Consider the following 17761-nt stretch of genomic DNA (forward strand, 5'->3'; position numbering starts at 1 on the left):
ATATATAGCTAAAACCTGCAACTGAACCATCAGCTGGGAGAATACTTTAACTCATTCACAGCTCCCTCAGCCAGCTGACAAGCCAGCTTTAATGAGCGGCCATCTAATGACATGCGGTGAAAGTGTCAAAGTAAGTTCCGGAAAAGGTGCAGAAAGGAGCCAGTGTGGTTTTCATTTCGCTTCCCCCCCTTTTTCCCCCCCTTTTGGTTAAATCTCCTGACGCCCAAACTAGGGTCTGAACCAAAGGAAAAAGGAAAAGGGAAATTTTTTTTTTCAACCAAACTTAAAAATAAAAGACGATTAATAGAAGTTGAACAGGAATATTTAAATGGGTTTTTGCTGGCACTAGTACTTGGCTAAGTTTATACCTCAAGAATTATATGCGTAATGTTTTTTTTTTGCTTTCTTCGTCCTCTGTTACTTCATGATGAAATATTGTAAAACAAAGGCGATGAAAATCGATAAACTGGCGAAACCGGCAAGGATCAGGGCAGCAAACTGTTCGTCGCTGGGCATCGCACTCCTCATTTTGGCCATTTCTGCGCCTCGCAGTTCACTGGCGGGAGGGGTCTCCTTCCTCCGTAGTGTGAAAATGACGGAAGAGCTAAAGGGTCCGGTCAACTCTTGCGACACGTCCTGGCAACGGCGGCAGGCGCAAACCCGAAAGCGGTAGTCTGTGTTTGTCTGCAGGCCTGAGATCTGGAATGTAGTGTCCTCTCCCTTGTACACCTGCGAGGTGGGCCGGGGAAATGAAAACCATAAACAACGGAGAAGATTACAGAAAAGGACGAGACGAGTAAACCCGCGGTGACTGTGCTGAGTACCAGAGCTATTCTAAAACAAATTCAATGACCTTGTCCCCTCCCCCCCTAAACCTTATTTTTTAGGACACTACGGGCAATTTAGCATGGCCAATCCACCTAACCCGCACATCTTTGGACTGTGGGAGGAAACCGGAGCACCCGGAGGAAACCCACGCACACAGGGGGAGGACGTGCAGACTCCACACAGACAGTGACCCAGCCGGGAATCGAACCTAGGACCCTGGAGCTGTGATGCATTTATGCTAACCACCATGCTACCGTGCTGCCCGTACTTTACTGTGCAAAAGGAGGCTATCAGGGCCTGTCAAGCCTGCAATGGTTCTCTGATTGAGCATTCTACCTTGTCCCATTCTCCTGTCTGATCCCCTGACCTTGCCCATTCTCCAAGATGGTTTCAGGAAATCTGGGGCTGGTTTAGCACAGGGCTAGATAGCTGGTTTTTAAAGCAGACCTAGGCAGGCCAGCAGCGCGGGTTCAATTCCCGTACCAGCCTCCCCGAACAGGTGCCGGAATGTGGCGACGAGGGGCTTTTCACAGTAACTTCATTTGAAGCCTACTTGTGACAAGAAGCAATTTTCATTTAATTTCATTTCAAGATGGCGCCGGAGTGAAGCAACGTCTTGCAAGTTGTGCCCAGCATACCCTCTAATTCTATCTTTTACTCTCGTTTTTATTTAGAACATACAGTGCAGAAGGAGGCCAATCGGCCCATCGAGTCTGCACCCAACCACTTAAGCCCTCATTTCCACCCTATCCCCGTAACCCAATAACCCCTCCTAACCTTTTTTGGTCACTAAGGGCAATTTAGCATGGCCAATCCACCTAACCTGCACATCTTTGGACTGTGGGAGGAAACCGGAGCATCCGGAGGAAACTCACGCAGACACGGGGAGAACGTGCAGACTCCACACAGACAGTGACCCAGCGGGGAATCGAACCTGGGACCCTGGCGCTGTGAAGCCACAGTGCTAATCACCTGTGCTACCGTGCTGCCCTTCTAAAACTTCATTCTAACTCTTTTAAACTCTCTAACAATGTTCTAATTCAATTACTTACAGATTTAGCCCTACTGCCATCAGACTTTTGAATGGACCTACCTCGTATTAAGTTGATCTTTTCTCTACACCTTGCTATAACTGTAACATTATATTCTCCAGTCTCTCCTTCCTCCCCTATGTACGGTATGCATTGTTTGTACCGCATGCAAGAAAATACTTTTCGCTGTATACTAACGCATGTGACAATAATAAATCAAATCAAATCTTTTCCGAAATGAATACAATCCCCTTTTGAATACCTCGATCCAAGCTGCCTCCAACACCCTCTCAGGAAGTTTGTTGCAGACTCCCCCCCCCCCCTCTCCTCACATCACTTTTAGTCCTTTGGCCCAGTATTTGGAATCTGGGCCCTCCAGTTCCTGATGCTCTCTTGAGTGGGAGCATTGTCTCACTATTTACCATGTCCATACCCCTCAGGATCCTGAATAACTTCATCAAGTCTCCTCTCCTTTTTTATTTTCTCCGAGGAAATCAGTCCCGGTCTCTCCAATCTATCCTCATAGCTACAGCTGTTTATCCCTGGAATCATTCCCGTGAACCTCCTCTGTATTTTCTCCAACACCTTCACATTCTTCCTCAAGTATGGCGCCCAGAACTGGACATAGTCTCCAGGCGAGGTCTGACTAGAGTCTTATACAAGTTCAATCTGATCTCCTCACTCTTGTCTTCAATGCTCCTATTAATAATATTAAGATACTATGGACTTTATCAACTGCTCCCTCAACATGCTCTGCCATTTTCTTTTTTTTAAATCTAAAGTACCCGATTCATTTTTTTTTCCAATTAAGGGGCAATTTAGCATGGCCAGTCCGCCTAACCCTGAACATCTTTGGGTTGTGGGGGTGGGACCCACGCAGACACGGGGAGAATTTGCAAACTCCTCACGGACAGTGACCCGGGGTCGGGATCGAACCCGGGTCCTCGGTGCCATGAGTCTGTAGTGCCAACCATTGCGCCACCATGCTGCCCGTGCCCTACCATTTCCAATGGCTTATGTACATGTACACCGAGGTCCCTCTGTTCCTGCACCTCCTTTAGAGTTTTTCCTTTTATTTTAGATTCTCTCCCTATATTCATCCTGCCAAAATGAATCACCTCACACTTCTCTGCATTGAACCTCATCTGCCACTTCTCTGCCCAATTCACCAACATGTCTAAGTTGTCTTGAAGTTCCAGTCTATCCTCATCACAGTCGACAATGTTGCCAATCTTTGTATCGTCTGCAAATTTTGAAATTGTGCCCTGAACACCACAGTCTCGGTCAATGAAATAGATCAGGAAGAGCAAGGATCCCAACAGCACTGGCCCCCCTGGGGAACACCACGACAAACCTTCCTCCAATCTGAAAAACATCCATTAACCACTATCTCTGCTTCCTGTCACTAAATGCTCTTCCTCGCGCCCCCCCCCCCCCCCCCCCCCCCCCCCCGGTGCACATGTGTTAATCACTCGATTATTTACTGGTTTGACACAAACAAGCTTTCATAATGCGATGACACATCATTGATCGAGAGTACAGAGTGTGAAATGCTTATTCAGTCCAACAACACTCCTGCACTCGGAGATGAAGCGAGGGTGTGCAGTACAGACAATGACAGGGACTGACTCACAGGGCCAATCCAGTGCTCTCACATTTTCTCAAAAGGCTTCTTGTCAATTCTGTGTCCCTCAGCTGAAAATTGCCAGTGACGTAAAAGGGACAAATATAATCACTGCAGTGACACTGGGACCTATCTCTCTCTCTCTAGGCTTTTGTGAGTAAAATGGGACATCATTAAAGTATAATCACTTATCGACACTTCATGCTGAACTTGCTCTTTGTTTAACTCCTGTTACCGAGGCTTGTTGTGAGCTGCTTGCTTTACTTACTCTGAATAAAAGGAGTGTTAGGGACTGGGAAACACACAATCAGCCCGATAAGCACCTCAAGGTTGCTGTCAACCTTTGTGCTCATAAGTCATTCATGGAGTGTCGGCATGACTGGCAAGGCTGGCGTTTACTCCCTACCTCTAGCTGCCCTTGAGAGGAGCTGGCTTGGAGGACAGTTAAGTGGCGGCCAAGTTGTTGTGAAAGGGTGATGTCAGATCAGGCCTCCAACAGATTGTACCTGCATGCTCCCCTCTCCATTATTTTAACAAACCTGTTCATTTAACACCAAGAGGAATGTGATGTGAACCGTCCAGCATCTTTAAACAACAGGTTTATACAGCCAGGGAGCTGCAAGTCTGACCAGGAATCTAGAAGTGACAGAGCTGGAAGAGGGTGGTCTGGTCATGGACAGGACATTGGATGAGGAGCTCACCTTATCGAGACCACTTCTCCCTAACAGTGGATGCATAATTACTTTGGAGTTGTGACTTGGGAGCACTGGGCACTTTACTGCATAGTCAACCATTGCCAGAATGGGCAGAGCAGTCAGCAACAGGAGGATTGACACACATTCATGTATTGGTGATACATGTAGATGCAGATAATGAGTGGGGGGGGGGGGGGGGGGGGGGGGGTGGGGGGGTGGCGCGGAACCTAAATGGAAAAGAAAAACCTATATACACGTCCATTCATTGCACAAATGTGCTATCAGAGCAGGAAGGATTTACCAGAGTGATAACTGTCGTGTTGGTCACCCTGGGGTAACACGGATTGCACACGCTGCAATTAACTGATCAAGTGTGCACCAAACAAAGGCGTTGGTTCAATATAAGATTTATTGAACTCTGGTAACGAAGCACACATCTGCCTGTGGGTTGACTCTCTACTCCCCTAAGTAACTAAAGCTAACTATCTAGACCAGGCTAGCTCTGATCCACTTGTTGGAGGTGTTGAATGATTTGTACACCCTGACTGTCACTATAGCGATCACCAGTGGAAAGAGGCGGAGTGCCGATGCCTCGTGAGTTTTATAGGTGTGAGTCCCCCTCTGGTGTCCTGTCTTGTGGTTGGTCGTGTTCTGTTCTGTATATTGATTGGCTCACCTGGGTGTCTGTCACTGCCTGCTTTTAGCTCATGATGTGCATGGGTGCATATTATGACAATAACTAAACTCCACGCCTTAAAGTGGCAAAGAGCACAAACTGGGGTGGCATTGCCTGGAATTTAGAAAGTTAAAAGGGGGGGGGATTTGACTGGAATTTTCAAGCTATTAAGCGGCATAAATGGGAACCCAGAGAACGTTCTCCCCTGGTCGGGCAACTCAGGGCAAGGAGGCAATTAGAGCCAGACCTTTCCGGAGAGATGTTAGGAAACCGGTTTGGAGTGGCAGTGGTTTAATGTCGTCCCTAGACTTGTGTAGTGGCCAATGACACCGTGCAATACATCGGCACAGCAAATAAACACTCCGGCACAGTTAGAGCCAGAATGGGATATTCTAAATAACAGCCATTTGTTCAGAAAGCAATATTCATACACCCAAATCCCACAGCTTGGGGCAAGGATCTCAATATTAAATTACTGTACTGAAATATAATTTTAGTTAATTTGATCCAACTGTGATGTCATTCTCAAAGAGTTGACATAAACCCAGAAGTATCCTCACATCTCCATAATAACCAGTTTTCAAAGTCATTTATTTTTTAACTAGCTTCATCCTGGTTTTCGAACCCCTCATTGTCTCACCTCTGCCGATCTCAGTAACTTCCTCCTGCCCCCCACCATCTCTCTGCTTCTCCAATTTCAATATTGCATCCCTCTGCCTTTAGTGACTGCTTCACAGATGCCTGGGCCCCGAAGCTCTGGAATTTCTTCCTTCAACCTCTCTATCCCTCTTTATCCCTTTCAGATGCTCCTCAGAACCTAATCCGTGTTCACCTCTCCTAATGTACCCCCGTGTTGCTTTGAAACATCAGCTCAATATCTGAGTGCAGCCTTGCCTGATGTTAAGCACTCCCACATCCCAGCTGGTTCATGATCAGGGTCATGAATCTCAGCCCATCATCGCCTCCTGGACAGCCCAGAGAAATCCTTGTGGTTTGGCAACACCTCATTCAAACAACGGACTGCCTTGGGGCCAATTTCACAGGAAGAGGCCTGGCCCTGAGGAGCTGATTTGAAAATATTGGGGGAGGCAATGACTAGCCTTGATGACGTCAAGATTAATCTCCTGGATGCTGCTCCGAGCAAAATCCCAGGCAGAAAAATCATTGGGGCATTAAAAAGCTGTGAGTTTAAATGTTCTGAATGGGTTCTTGATTAATAAGGGGATGAGGGGTTATGGGGAGAAGGCAGGAGAATGGGGATGAGGAAAATATCAGCCATGATTGAATGGCAGAGCAGACTCGATGGGCCGAGTGGCCTAATTCTGCTCCTATGCCTTATGAACGTTATTGTTTACAATGTAACAGGTAAATGCTTAGAACGGCTGCCAGTTTCATCCACAATCTGTAAAAGGTAGCTCAACTGGCTGAACCATGTCATCCGACTTCCGTTAGGCGATGCAGTGCATCCCTACTGGATGGGCAAGAGGATGACTTAACATTGGATCGCCAAATGGCAGCACGGTAGCATTGTGGATAGCACAATTGCTTCACAGCTCCAGGGTCCCAGGTTCGATTCCGGCTTGGGTCACTGTCTGCACATCCTCCCCGTGTCTGCGTGGGTTTCCTCCGGATGCTCCGGTTTCCTCCCACAGTCCAAAGATGTGCAGGTTAGGTGGATTGGCCATGCTAAATTGCCCTTAGTGTCCAAAATTGCCCTTAGTGTTGGGTGGTGTTACTGGGTTATGGGGATAGGGTGGAGGTGTGGACCTTGGGTAGGGTGCTCCTTCCAAGAGCCGGTGCAGACTTGATGGGCTGAATGGCCTCCTTCAGCACGGTAAATTCTATGAAAAGGACTCATTACCCCATTGGGTGTGATTGTCAGTCACACGGCCTTTCTTCCACATTTTCGATATTTGTATATCGGGTGAAGAGAAATGTTCAAAGAAAATGACAAGAAATAATCTCCCGATGATTCTACTCCAGGGTTGCATATAGCAGTGTGCTGGAGAATGATCTTCAATTCCTGCAGACTCCAGGCCAACAGACAGCGAAGAACCAGAACCATCCAATCAGGTAGCAAAGGGCCCATTTGCCTTCCAATTGGCTGCGGGAAGGTGAACCACAAGAGTTGACATGTGGGTAGACCAATGGCAGGAGCAATGTGGGGCAGCGGTGAGGGTGGGTGGGGGCGTAATGGTTGTAAATGGGAGGCCTTGTCATAAGACCTCCAGGAATATATCCAACCAGAGGTGACAAGCCAGGTTTGAGGGGTTTTGGTGTCAGGGTTTTCAATGCTAGCTTGAGCCTGTGCTGTCAGCACGTTGGGTTTGAGCAGGCAGGAGTACCAGAAAACAAGGGGCCTGACTCAGGGATGCAACAAGATCGTTAAATCTCTCTGGAGGCCTCTCGCGAGATTTACAATGATCGGATCGCCTCGTGATATCAGACGAGATCTCGTGATCTGGATATTGCCCTCGCTGGGCGAGGTCCAGGTTAATATATAGAAACCAATCATTAGGCTCTCTTACATCCATCGGCGTCTGATTCTCCCAAGGCTCGGGAGCAAACACCCACCGCGCCTGGGAGACCTCGCCATGGAGCTGGTTAACACTGTTCCACACAAATATGGACCAGGCGTAACGGCACCTGGGATGGTCTCCCAGGCCATCGGAGGCCCCCTGGTGGTCGGGTTCTGGGCAGTATGGTACCCAGGGTGTCCAGGTGGTACTGCCAGGCTGGCAGCGCCAAGGCGCTTGGATGCCAGGTTGCCCGTGCCAGGGATCGGGTCTGGGGGTGTCCTGCCCTTAAGGAAGGTGGGGCAAGGTGGGGGGCTCAAGGACTCTGTAAGAGGTAAGTTGGGGCATTGGGGGTCTGGAAGCCGCGATGAGGTGTCCAAGGGAAATCGAGAGATCGGGGTGGCATTTAAAAATGGCGGAAGTTTGTGCAGCTTTGGTGGGGCGTTCCTCGCTGAGGAAACAAAAAAACCAACAGAGTCTCGTTTGATAGTGGAGCAGTTCTCAATGCGCCCAGGACGGAGTCTCGTTTGATAGCGGAGCAGTTCTCAATGCGCCCAGGACGGAGTCTCGTTTGATAGCGGAGCAGTTCTCAATGCGCCCAGGACGGAGTCTCGTTTGATAGCGGGGCAGTTCTCAATGCGCCCAGGACGGGACTCTGTTTTTGGGCGTTAAATAGAGCCCTAGATTATTATTCTTTTCATATAAATTTTGAGTGGCCAATTCTTTTTATTCCCAATTAAGGGGCAATTTAGCGTGGCCAGTCCACCTACACTGCAGGTTGTGGGGGTGAAACCCACGGGGAGAATGTGCAAACTCCACATGGACAGTGACCAAATCTGGGACCTTGGCGCTGTGAGGCAGCAGTGCTAACCACTGCGCCGCCGTGCCGCCCCCAGGGTCCTCGATGATGAAGAAAAAATAACTTATCCCCAATAAAGGCAGGATTTTTGTTTCAGACAGTATAACGGCCGACAATTTGGTTTCTCCGAGCTACTGGGTGAGGATATTGAACAACCTGTGGTAACCTCCCTTCCGCTCTCCCCCCCCTCCCCATTCATAACATCTAGGAACAAGCAAGCAGACATTTTCTTCCCCTAAGCGTCTAGGAAACATTTGCCAACAACCTCGGGTAGCTTCCTGTTCCCAATCATTGTTTACTATTACTAGACAGGCTCTGACGTGATGAAGGCCTCATGCAGATGCTGTCGTCATAGCAACAGGTTCAGCGTGCACTCAAGGGACACCATAAATACTGTCCACTCTCCCTGGGCCATTGCTGGCTCATATAGATCTTTGGATCCCGAGTCCTGCACGCTGAGGAATTTCAGATACTCTGTCGATGATTCTTTGGTTTCCTGATTTGATTTGTGTGTCTGGAGTCTGTGCGAAAGGAACAGATTTAACCATCCATTTCTCCTTTCCTGGAGGTTTTCTGTAAGTTCCACGCAAGGGAATAGGAACCAGGCCATTCAGCCCCTCAACCCAGCCTCGCCATTCTGTTCAGATTGTGGCTGACGTGTATCCCAACTCCACGTACCCACATTTGCCCCACCTTAAAACTGGTATTTATCCAAATTCTATCGGTCCCCATCTGGAAAGGCCCCATCGACCCCCACGACCCAGCACCCAAAGCCTTTCGATGGGGAGAGTTCCACATTTCCATTACTCTATGTGTGGAAAGTGCTTCCCGATTTAACCCTTATCAGTCTGGCTCTAATTTTAACATTCTGTTAAATTATCCCTCCCGCTATTATCCCCCACGGCCGCCCCACGACACGAATCGCTGCTCGCCGTTTTTTTTACGGCGAACAGCGATTCTCCCCAGGCCGATGGGCCGAATTCCCAGGCCTTTACGGCCGTTTTCACGAACTCAAACACACCTGCTCTCACAGTTCGTGAAAACGGCTGCAAAGTGCCGTTCTGGAGAACCATGGCACCGATTGGCACGGCCGCACCACGCTGAGAGGCATAACGGCCCGCGCATGCGCGGGATTCACGCATATGCGTGATGACGTCATCCGCGCATGTGCGGGCTGGAGCCGTCCAATCCGCGCATGCGCGGCTGACGTCATCGTGCGCGTCAGCCGCCGTTACCCTTGGCGCACGGGCTTAGCGAAGTTTGCTAAGCCCGCGATGCCGAGGTTCACGGGGCCCCGCTGCTAGCCCTGACCGGGGAGCAGAATCGGGTCCCGGGAGGGGGCGCGGAGGCTGCCGTGAAACACGGCCAGTTTCACGGCAGCCTTCACGACTCTCCGCATCTGCGGAGAATTCCGCCCATTCAATTTGTGTCATCTAGGTATCGGCCATTCCGCCAATATGAACCGTGTCTCGCTATTTACTCTATCAAAACCCTTCATAATTATCGCATAGAACCAGGCCATTCGATCCATCGATATTATTCCTATCACGCTTCCCTGATCAATCTCCGGTGTCAGGAGAAGAAAGGTTGGGGTTCCACCTGGTGACCACCATAACACTGAATGACAGGTTAATTCCTCTTTCCTGCCCCTTTCGCTCTTCTCCCAGGGCATTCAAACCCATCCAGTAGCATTTGGAACAGGAGGAGGCCTTTCAGCCCCTTGAGCCCGTTCCACCATTCAATTAGATCACGGCTGGTCTGCATCGGAACGTCGTTTACCTACGATGCTTCAGTTCCATATTCCTCCATTTCCTTCACCAGGAAAAATGTATCCACCACATTCTTGAACATTCCAACTGGATCCAATATCCAGAGCTTCCTGCAAGAGTTCCCAAGTTGGGGGAAATTTCAAGATTGGGATGGATATGTTTTTGCTTGATGAGATCCATCAAAGGATAGAGGTGAATAATGTTGTGGCAAAGGTCAGCTAGGATCTCATTGAGTAGAACGGGATTGAGGGACTGAATGGTCTCCTACTCTTTGTATGTTTAAAAGGATAATGATCAGCAGGTCAAGGGTGGCATGGTGGAACATCGATGAGCACTGCTCCATCACAGCGTTAGGGAGTGGGTCGAGGTACAGTGCTCTTTTAGAGGGTTAGCACAGATTCAATGGGCTCAATGTCTTCCTTCGGCACTGTCGGGATTCTATGGGTTTATAATGAAAGAATTTTTAAAAATTGTAGTTACCCCAAATGAGATATTGTTAAGAATAATTTTAACGGCTTTCAAAATTGACCCTGCTTATTTGGAAGTTAGGTGTCAGAGTATCAACAATGACCAGAGGAACTCTGCCCTCAAGTGGTACCGTAGTGGCCCCTTCAATGGTCACCGGACAGGCAAACCCCTTTCAATGGTCATCAGGGAATATCTCAGCAACAATAAGTCCATTAGGTTCCACCCTTTCCAATGGCGACTCGGCGATGTGTATCGGAAGAACCCAGCCCACCTCACCAATCGAGGTAACATTGTGTTCAAGAGAAGTGATGTGAATGGTACCTCTCAAACCTGAGGGGAATTCAGGACCATTCCCGTTGCTCAATGACAAACAGCCCCCCCCCCCCCCCCCCCCCCCCACCCCAGCCCCCGCTTTCCTGGAGTGGCTATTGGCGGGCGCTGCCAGACAATTGAGGAAATCCCCCCTTCCCTCACCAGCCCCCCCCCCCCCCCCCCCCACACACACACACACACACACACACACACCGTCCTTACCTGTTTGTAGTCCAGCTCCCTGCCCACAGTGACCTGGAGAATGTAACTCATTGGGTCACCTCTCATTGGGGGCAGTCCTTCCCACGTGACCTCGCAGGCGGTTCCTTCCAACTGAGTGACCCGAGGGGCTGAGACAAACAGAAAACACAGAACGTCAGTCCGGACGGTCACTCCGAACCTCCCGGCTTGCAGGCTGGCATCGACGGTGCCGGTTCGAATAACAGGTATTCCTGAAAAAAGTGGCGGTTCTTAAAATATTCCTTGGGGTGCGGCTCCCGCTGGCTGGGTCCGCATTTGTTAACCATCCTTAATTGCCCTTGAACTGACTGCCTCACTGGGCCGTGTGAGAGCCAACCACATCGCAATGTGGGTCTGGAGTCACGTGTAGGCCAGACCGGGTCAGGAGGGCAGGTTTCCATCTTTAAAGGGCATTAATGTAAGCCTACTTGTGACACTAATAAAGATTATTATCGTAACGAACGAGGCGGCTTTTCAAAACAATGGATGACAGTTTCACCAGGACAATGACGAGTTTCTGTTTAGATATTTTCCAGTATTTTGTTACACCAGCTGCTGTGGTGAGGTTTGAACCTACGATCCCGGAATCGCCGGGTCACACGGCCAGCGACATTAGCCCAACACCAGCATCGTCATCATTCTGCAGGGAAGGAGAAAAGTTGCATTTGTATAGCGCCTTTCATGATTTCAGAATGCTTCATTGTGCCTCATGAGCATGGAGGTACTTTTGAGGAGCCGTCGCTGTGGTAGAGTCGAAGGTATGGCAGCACAGCAAGATCCCAGAAACACCTTGCCGTTGATTGATGGGTATATAGGTCAGGTCACTGGGGAGAACGCTCCTGCTCTCCCTCACGTTAGTGCCATACTTGACTTCTATCTGAGATGGGGGCCTCGGTTTAACATATCATCAATAAGGCACCACCACCACCAGCTGCTCCCTCCCTCAGCACAGAACCCAGAGCACCAGCGGGTCACCGGAGTGGGACTGGAACCTACAACCTTCTGGCCCAGAGGAAAGACGTTGTCTCCTGCTGAGCTATGGCTGACACTATTCTCAGAAACCAACTTGGTTCACCCTGTTGCTGATGTCGGTGGGATTGAAAGGCGGGCTTGGGCAGGAGGGGTGGGGAGGTGGGGTTTGTTGTTCAAAGTGTTTTTGTAGATTTGCAAAGCTGTGTAAATCTAGTTGTGGGCGAGGGATTTCCATAACAATGCGGCCTGGGCAAATGCAATCAGCCAGGTAATTAAACCCTGAACATTGTGTACTCAGGAACCTGTGGCAGGTATCAGGTATTGGCAGGGTACAGTCTGTTCAAATGTTGGCCTTTCATGTTTACAAACCTATGGCTAATCCAGCCCTGGTTGACAGAGTCAACATTTCCTTTCTCCCTCAGCCTCTGTCACTCTTGGTGTCTCGCTCTGCCAAGCCATCTGTCTGCAACCTAGAAGGGGTTACTCTTAAACTAAAGGGCTGAGGCAGCTATGAGCGCACAGTCCCGGGTCTCCACACAGTCAGGAACACAGTCCCGGATCTCCACATGGTCAGGAACACAGTCCCGGATCTCCACACAGTCAGGAACACAATCCCGGATCTCCACACAGTCAGGAACACAGTCCCGGGTCTCCACACAGTCAGGAACACAGTCTCGGGTCTCCACACGGTCAGGAACACAGTCCCGGGTCTCCACACAGTCAGGAACACAGTCTCGGGTCTCCACACGGTCAGGAACACAGTCCCGGGTCTCCACACAGTCAGGAACACAGTCTCGGGTCTCCACATGGTCAGGGACACAGTCCCAGGTCTCCACATGGATAGGAACACAGTCCCGTGTCTCCACAGGGACAGGAACACAGTTCTGGGTCTGCACACGGACAGGAACAGAGTCCCGGGTTTCCACAGCGACAGAAACACAACCTGGGTCTCCACAGAGACAAGAGCATGATCCCGGGCTCCACAGGGCCAGGAATACAGTCCCGGGTCTCCACAGGGCCAGGAATACAGTCCCGGGTCGCCACAGGGCCAGGAATACAGTCCTGGGTCTCCACAGGGCCAGGAATACAGTCCCGGGTCTCCACAGGGCCAGGAATACAGTCCCGGGTCTCCACAGGGCCAGGAATACAGTCCCGGGTCTCCACAGGGCCAGGAATACAGTCCCGGGTCTCCACAGGGCCAGGAATACAGTCCCGGGTCTCCACAGGGACAGGAATACAGTCCCGGGTCTCCACAGGGACAGGAATACAGTCCCGGGTCTCCACAGAAACAGGAACACAGTCCTGGGTCTCCAAACAGTCAGGAACACAATCCCGGGTTTCCACAAGGGACAGGAACACAGTCTCGGGTCTTCAGTGGGTAGCACTGTTGCTTCACAGGGTCAGGGTGGCAGTGGCACAGTGATATTGTCACTGGGCTCGTAATCCTGAGACCCAGGGTAATTCTCTGGGGGCCTGGGTTCGAATCCCACCACGGCGCATGCTGGAATTTGACATTCAATTTGGTGGGCAGCACGGTTGCACAGTGGTTAGCACAGTTGGTTTACAACTCCAGGATCCCAGGTTCGATTCCCGGCTTGGGTCACTGTCTGTGCGGAGTCTGCACGTTCTCCCTGTGTCTGCGTGAGTTTCCTCCGGGTGCTCTGGTTTCCTTCCATAGTCCAAAGATGAGCAGGTTACGTGTGCTAAATTGCCCCTTCGTGTCCAAAAACAATTAGGTGGGGTTATAGGGATAGGGTGGAGGTGTGGGCTCCGGTAGGGTGCTCTTTCCAAGGGCCGGTGCAGGCTCGATGGGCCGAATGGCTTCCTTCTGCACTGTAAATTCTATGATATGATTCTATGTGCTTGTTAGGTGAATGGGACATTCTGAATTCTCCCTCTCTGTACCTGAACAGGCAACTAGAGTGTGGCGACTAGGGGCCCTTCACAGTAACTTCATTGCAGTGTTGATGTAAGCCTACTTGTGACAATAAAGATTATTTTTTTTTAAAGTGCATGCTTTGGCAATTACAAGCTAATTGCCTTATGAAAGACAGGCGATAATTATTGGCTTAACCTCCAAAAGAGTGTAAATGGACACAGCTGGAACAGTTGGGGTGGGAGGACCTTGTATCTCTGCTGAGCTGTGAGCAGAATAAACTTGCTGAAGGTAAAAGACAAGCTGCTGTATTAGTCGTCCATCATACATCAACATTTCTTATTAACAGGACAGGGATGGCCACATAAGGTTTGGGCGTTGCCCGCAGGGTCTCCTTGCTACTTGGCAATGAAGAGCAAGTTTAGCAAAGCACTCCATGTCTATCTTATACAGAAAGAAGGCCAATCTCCTTAACTTCATCCCGCTCCCACTTTGGATGAGCACCAACATTCTCCCTTCTTACTGGCAGAGTGGGCAGGGCGAACGGATCGAAAAATCCCGGCGATAAGCAGCTGAGCCCCACGGCGCTTAAATAAATTCCAAACTTGACTTCACCCCAATTATTTCACATTCAGCCACATTCTACATTGAGTTGCCAAAATACCTGCCCGTTCTTAATTACATCGAATGTACAGCAGATAAACAGGCCATTCGGCCCAACTGGTCCATTCCTCACACCAACCTCCTCTCATTCTAGTTCGGCTCACCCTATCAACATAGCCGTCTGCTGCTTTACCCTGTTGTGTTTCTGTCGCTACCTTTAAATTGTCCTTTACTGCTCCTTTCAACCACTTCCTGTGGTGGTCAGTTCCACACCCTCACCACCCTCTCGGTTAAGGAGGTTGCTCCTGAATTCCTTGCTGCATTTTTCAGTGACTATTTTATGTTGACAGCCCCTAGCTTCAGAGCCCCCCCCCCCCCCCCCCCCCCTCCCCCCGAAAACGAAGGAACATTTGACCTGCATTTGCCCTATCGAGCACATTCCAATTATTAAGGAGGCCCGTGTCAGCCCAGCCTTTTCTTATCTGGAGAAAAGAGTCCCAGACTGTTGGCTGTATAAAGACGGAGACTGACCTTTGGCGGCAGGGGGGACTAGTTTGGTTGTGTTGAACACATGGACCTCGGAGAAGGGCCCCTCCCCAGCGTCACTGAGTGCCTGGATTCGGAAGCTGTAACCCGTGGACTCCGTTAGTCTCTGCACCTTGTATGTGTGGCTCGGTCCTCGATAGATTGGAATAAACCTGAGGAGGCAAAAACAGAAATAACGTGAGTGGGAGAAGAGAGTAATCGCCATGGCAACATCCACATAGCATTGGCATATTTCAAATTACGCTTCCTGAACTTTCCCCTCGCTGCTACCCAGCTTCCTGTTGATACGTCTTTGATGCTTTCTTGCTTTTAACTTTTCTGTTACAATTCCTAAGTTCATATTAATTCTGGGGTTGGCCCATGGTAATTGCACACGCCTCCCAGCAGGTTCCCACCATTTTCTCAAAATGCAGCCTTTGTTTTTTTCCAGCTGTATTTTTTTTCTCAGTAACTGTAAATTCTAATGTCCAAAATAAGGGCTGAAACAAGTTGAAAAACGTTCACTTGAAAAAAGATGGATTTCGCAATGCCACACAATTATAAAATTGGTTAGCTTTTATTCAAAAGAAAATCTTCTGCACGTCTCTGCGCCTCCCAAAAGGCTGGGCTTCAAGTCGTTATTCTTGTTCACATCTGGAATCTCCATTTGGAATATGCAGTCATCGATCGGATCATACAGCATCCTTAAAAATGGTGGCACAGGTGGCAAAGAAGGCAGATGGCATGCTTGCCTTCATAGGACGGGCTATCGAGTATAAAAGCTCAAACATTATGTTGCAATTATATAGAACGTTGGTTAGGCCACATTTGGAATACTACTGTTACTAATAATAATAATCGCTTATTGTCACAAGTAGGCTTCAATGAAGTTACTGTGAAAAGTCCCTGTTCGGGGAGGCCGGTACGGGAATTGAACCCGCGCTGCTGGCCTTGTTCTGCATTACAAGCCAGCTGTTTAGCCCACTGTGCTAAACCTACACGGTCCAATTCTAGTCACTGCACTAATAATAATAATAATAATCGCTTATTGTCACAAGTAGGCTTCAATTAAGTGACTGTAAAAAGCCCCTAGTCGCCACATTCCGACGCCTGTTCGGGGAGGCTGGTACGGAAATTGAACCCGCGCTGCTGGCCTTGTTCTGCGTTACAAGTGAGCTGTTTAGCCCACTGTGCTAAACCAGCCCCTGGTTTAAGCTAAACCAGTACCAGGAGGATGTGGAGGCTTTGGAGAGAGTACAGAAAAGGTTTCCCAGAATGTTGCCTGGTACGAAGGGTATTAGCTATGTGGAGAGATTGAATAAACTGGGAGTGATCTCCCGAGAGAGATGGAGGTTGAGGGGCGACCTGATAGAAGTTTATAAAATTATTAGGGGTATAGATAGGGTGAACAGTTGGCTTTTTCCCAGGGTGGAAATGACAATTACAAGGGGGCACAAGTTCAAGGTGAGGGGGGAAAGGTTCAGTGCAGATATGCAGGGGAAGTATTTTATTTAGAGGGTGGTGGTGGCCTGGAATGTATTGCCAAGTGAGGTGGTTGAGGTAGATAGGTTAGCGACCTTGAAGACTTATCTGGGTAGGCACATGAACAGGCGGGGTGTAGAAAGATACAGGCAGTTGGTCTAGATAGTTCACGTGATCGGTGCAGGCTTGGAGGGCCGAAGGGCCTGTTCCTGTGCTGTATTTTCCTTTGTTCTTTTGCACAGAAAAGGCCATTTGGCCCATCCCCTCTGTGCCAGTCAAAAACAATCACCACCTAACCATTCTAATCCCATTTTCCAACACTTGGTCCATAGCCTTGTCTGCCCTGGGCTTGCAAGTGCTCATCGAAATACATCGTAAATGTGCCTCCGCCACCCTTTCAGGCAACGAGTACCAAACTCCCACCACCCTCAGGGTGAAAAAGTTGTTTCTCACATCCCCTCTGAACCTCCTGCTCCCTACTTTCAATCTCTGCCCCCTGGTCATTGACCCTCCACCAAGGGAGATGTTTGTTCCTGTCTATCTAAGCCCCTCATCATTTTTTAAAATCTCAATCATGTCCCCCCCCCCCCCCCCCCCCCCCCCGGCCCCACCCCCACCCCCCCTCAGTCTCCTCTGTTCCAAGTTTGTCCAATCGCTCTTCACAATGAACACCCTCCAGCCCAGGCAAGATCCTGGTAAATATCCCCTACACCCGTTTCAGTGCCGTCACATCCCACCTATAATGTGGATTCCAGAACTGCGCATAATGGGCGCGATTCTCCGAGCCCCGCGCCGGGCCGGAGAATCGCCGCAACCCCGGCACGACACCCCGGCGCTGGCGTGCGATTCTCTGGGGTGCGGAGAATTGGCGCCATTTGCGCCGGAGCGTTTGAAGTGGCGCCGGCCGCGGAATCTCTGGCCCGGATGGGCCGAGCGGCCGCGCGGATACGGCAGAGTCCCGCTGCCGCCGTTCACCCCGGTCGCTGCTGGAGGGAACTCTGCGTGATGGGTCGGGTGGGGGGCGGGGGGGGGGGGGGGCTGTGGGGCGGGGAAAAGCGCTCCTTCACCGGGGGGAGGGGGGGGGGGGGCCCTCCGATGGGGTCTGGCCTGCGATCGGGGCCCACCGATCGGCGGGCCGGCCTCTCCCCCCACCGGGCCCACCTTGTTGCGCGGCCGGCCCCTGACCCCCGACAGCATGTTGTATTGGGGCTGGCGCGCTGAAGAAGTCCCCCGCGCATGCGCGGGTTGGCGTGGTGCCCATTTGGCGCCGGGAAGGGAGGCTAGA

General features: G+C 50.3%; 1 protein-coding gene across 1 annotated transcript in view; it reads right to left on the bottom strand.

Annotated features, from left to right (window-relative positions):
- Positions 1-306: 306 nt before the first annotated feature.
- The window catches only part of LOC119975671 (fibronectin type III domain-containing protein 3B-like), a 417529-nt gene continuing 400074 nt past the window's right edge, over positions 307-17761 (bottom strand). Inside the window, exons 13-15 of the mRNA XM_038815453.1 lie at positions 15001-15167; positions 11001-11128; positions 307-729 (exon numbers count right to left, since the gene is read on the bottom strand). Coding sequence (XP_038671381.1) covers positions 418-729; positions 11001-11128; positions 15001-15167 — 607 coding nt within the window. The 3' untranslated portion in view covers positions 307-417. The remainder of the gene's footprint in view (positions 730-11000; positions 11129-15000; positions 15168-17761) is intronic.

Source organism: Scyliorhinus canicula, chromosome 13 (genome assembly GCF_902713615.1).
Source record: "Scyliorhinus canicula chromosome 13, sScyCan1.1, whole genome shotgun sequence".
Taxonomy (NCBI): domain Eukaryota; kingdom Metazoa; phylum Chordata; class Chondrichthyes; order Carcharhiniformes; family Scyliorhinidae; genus Scyliorhinus; species Scyliorhinus canicula.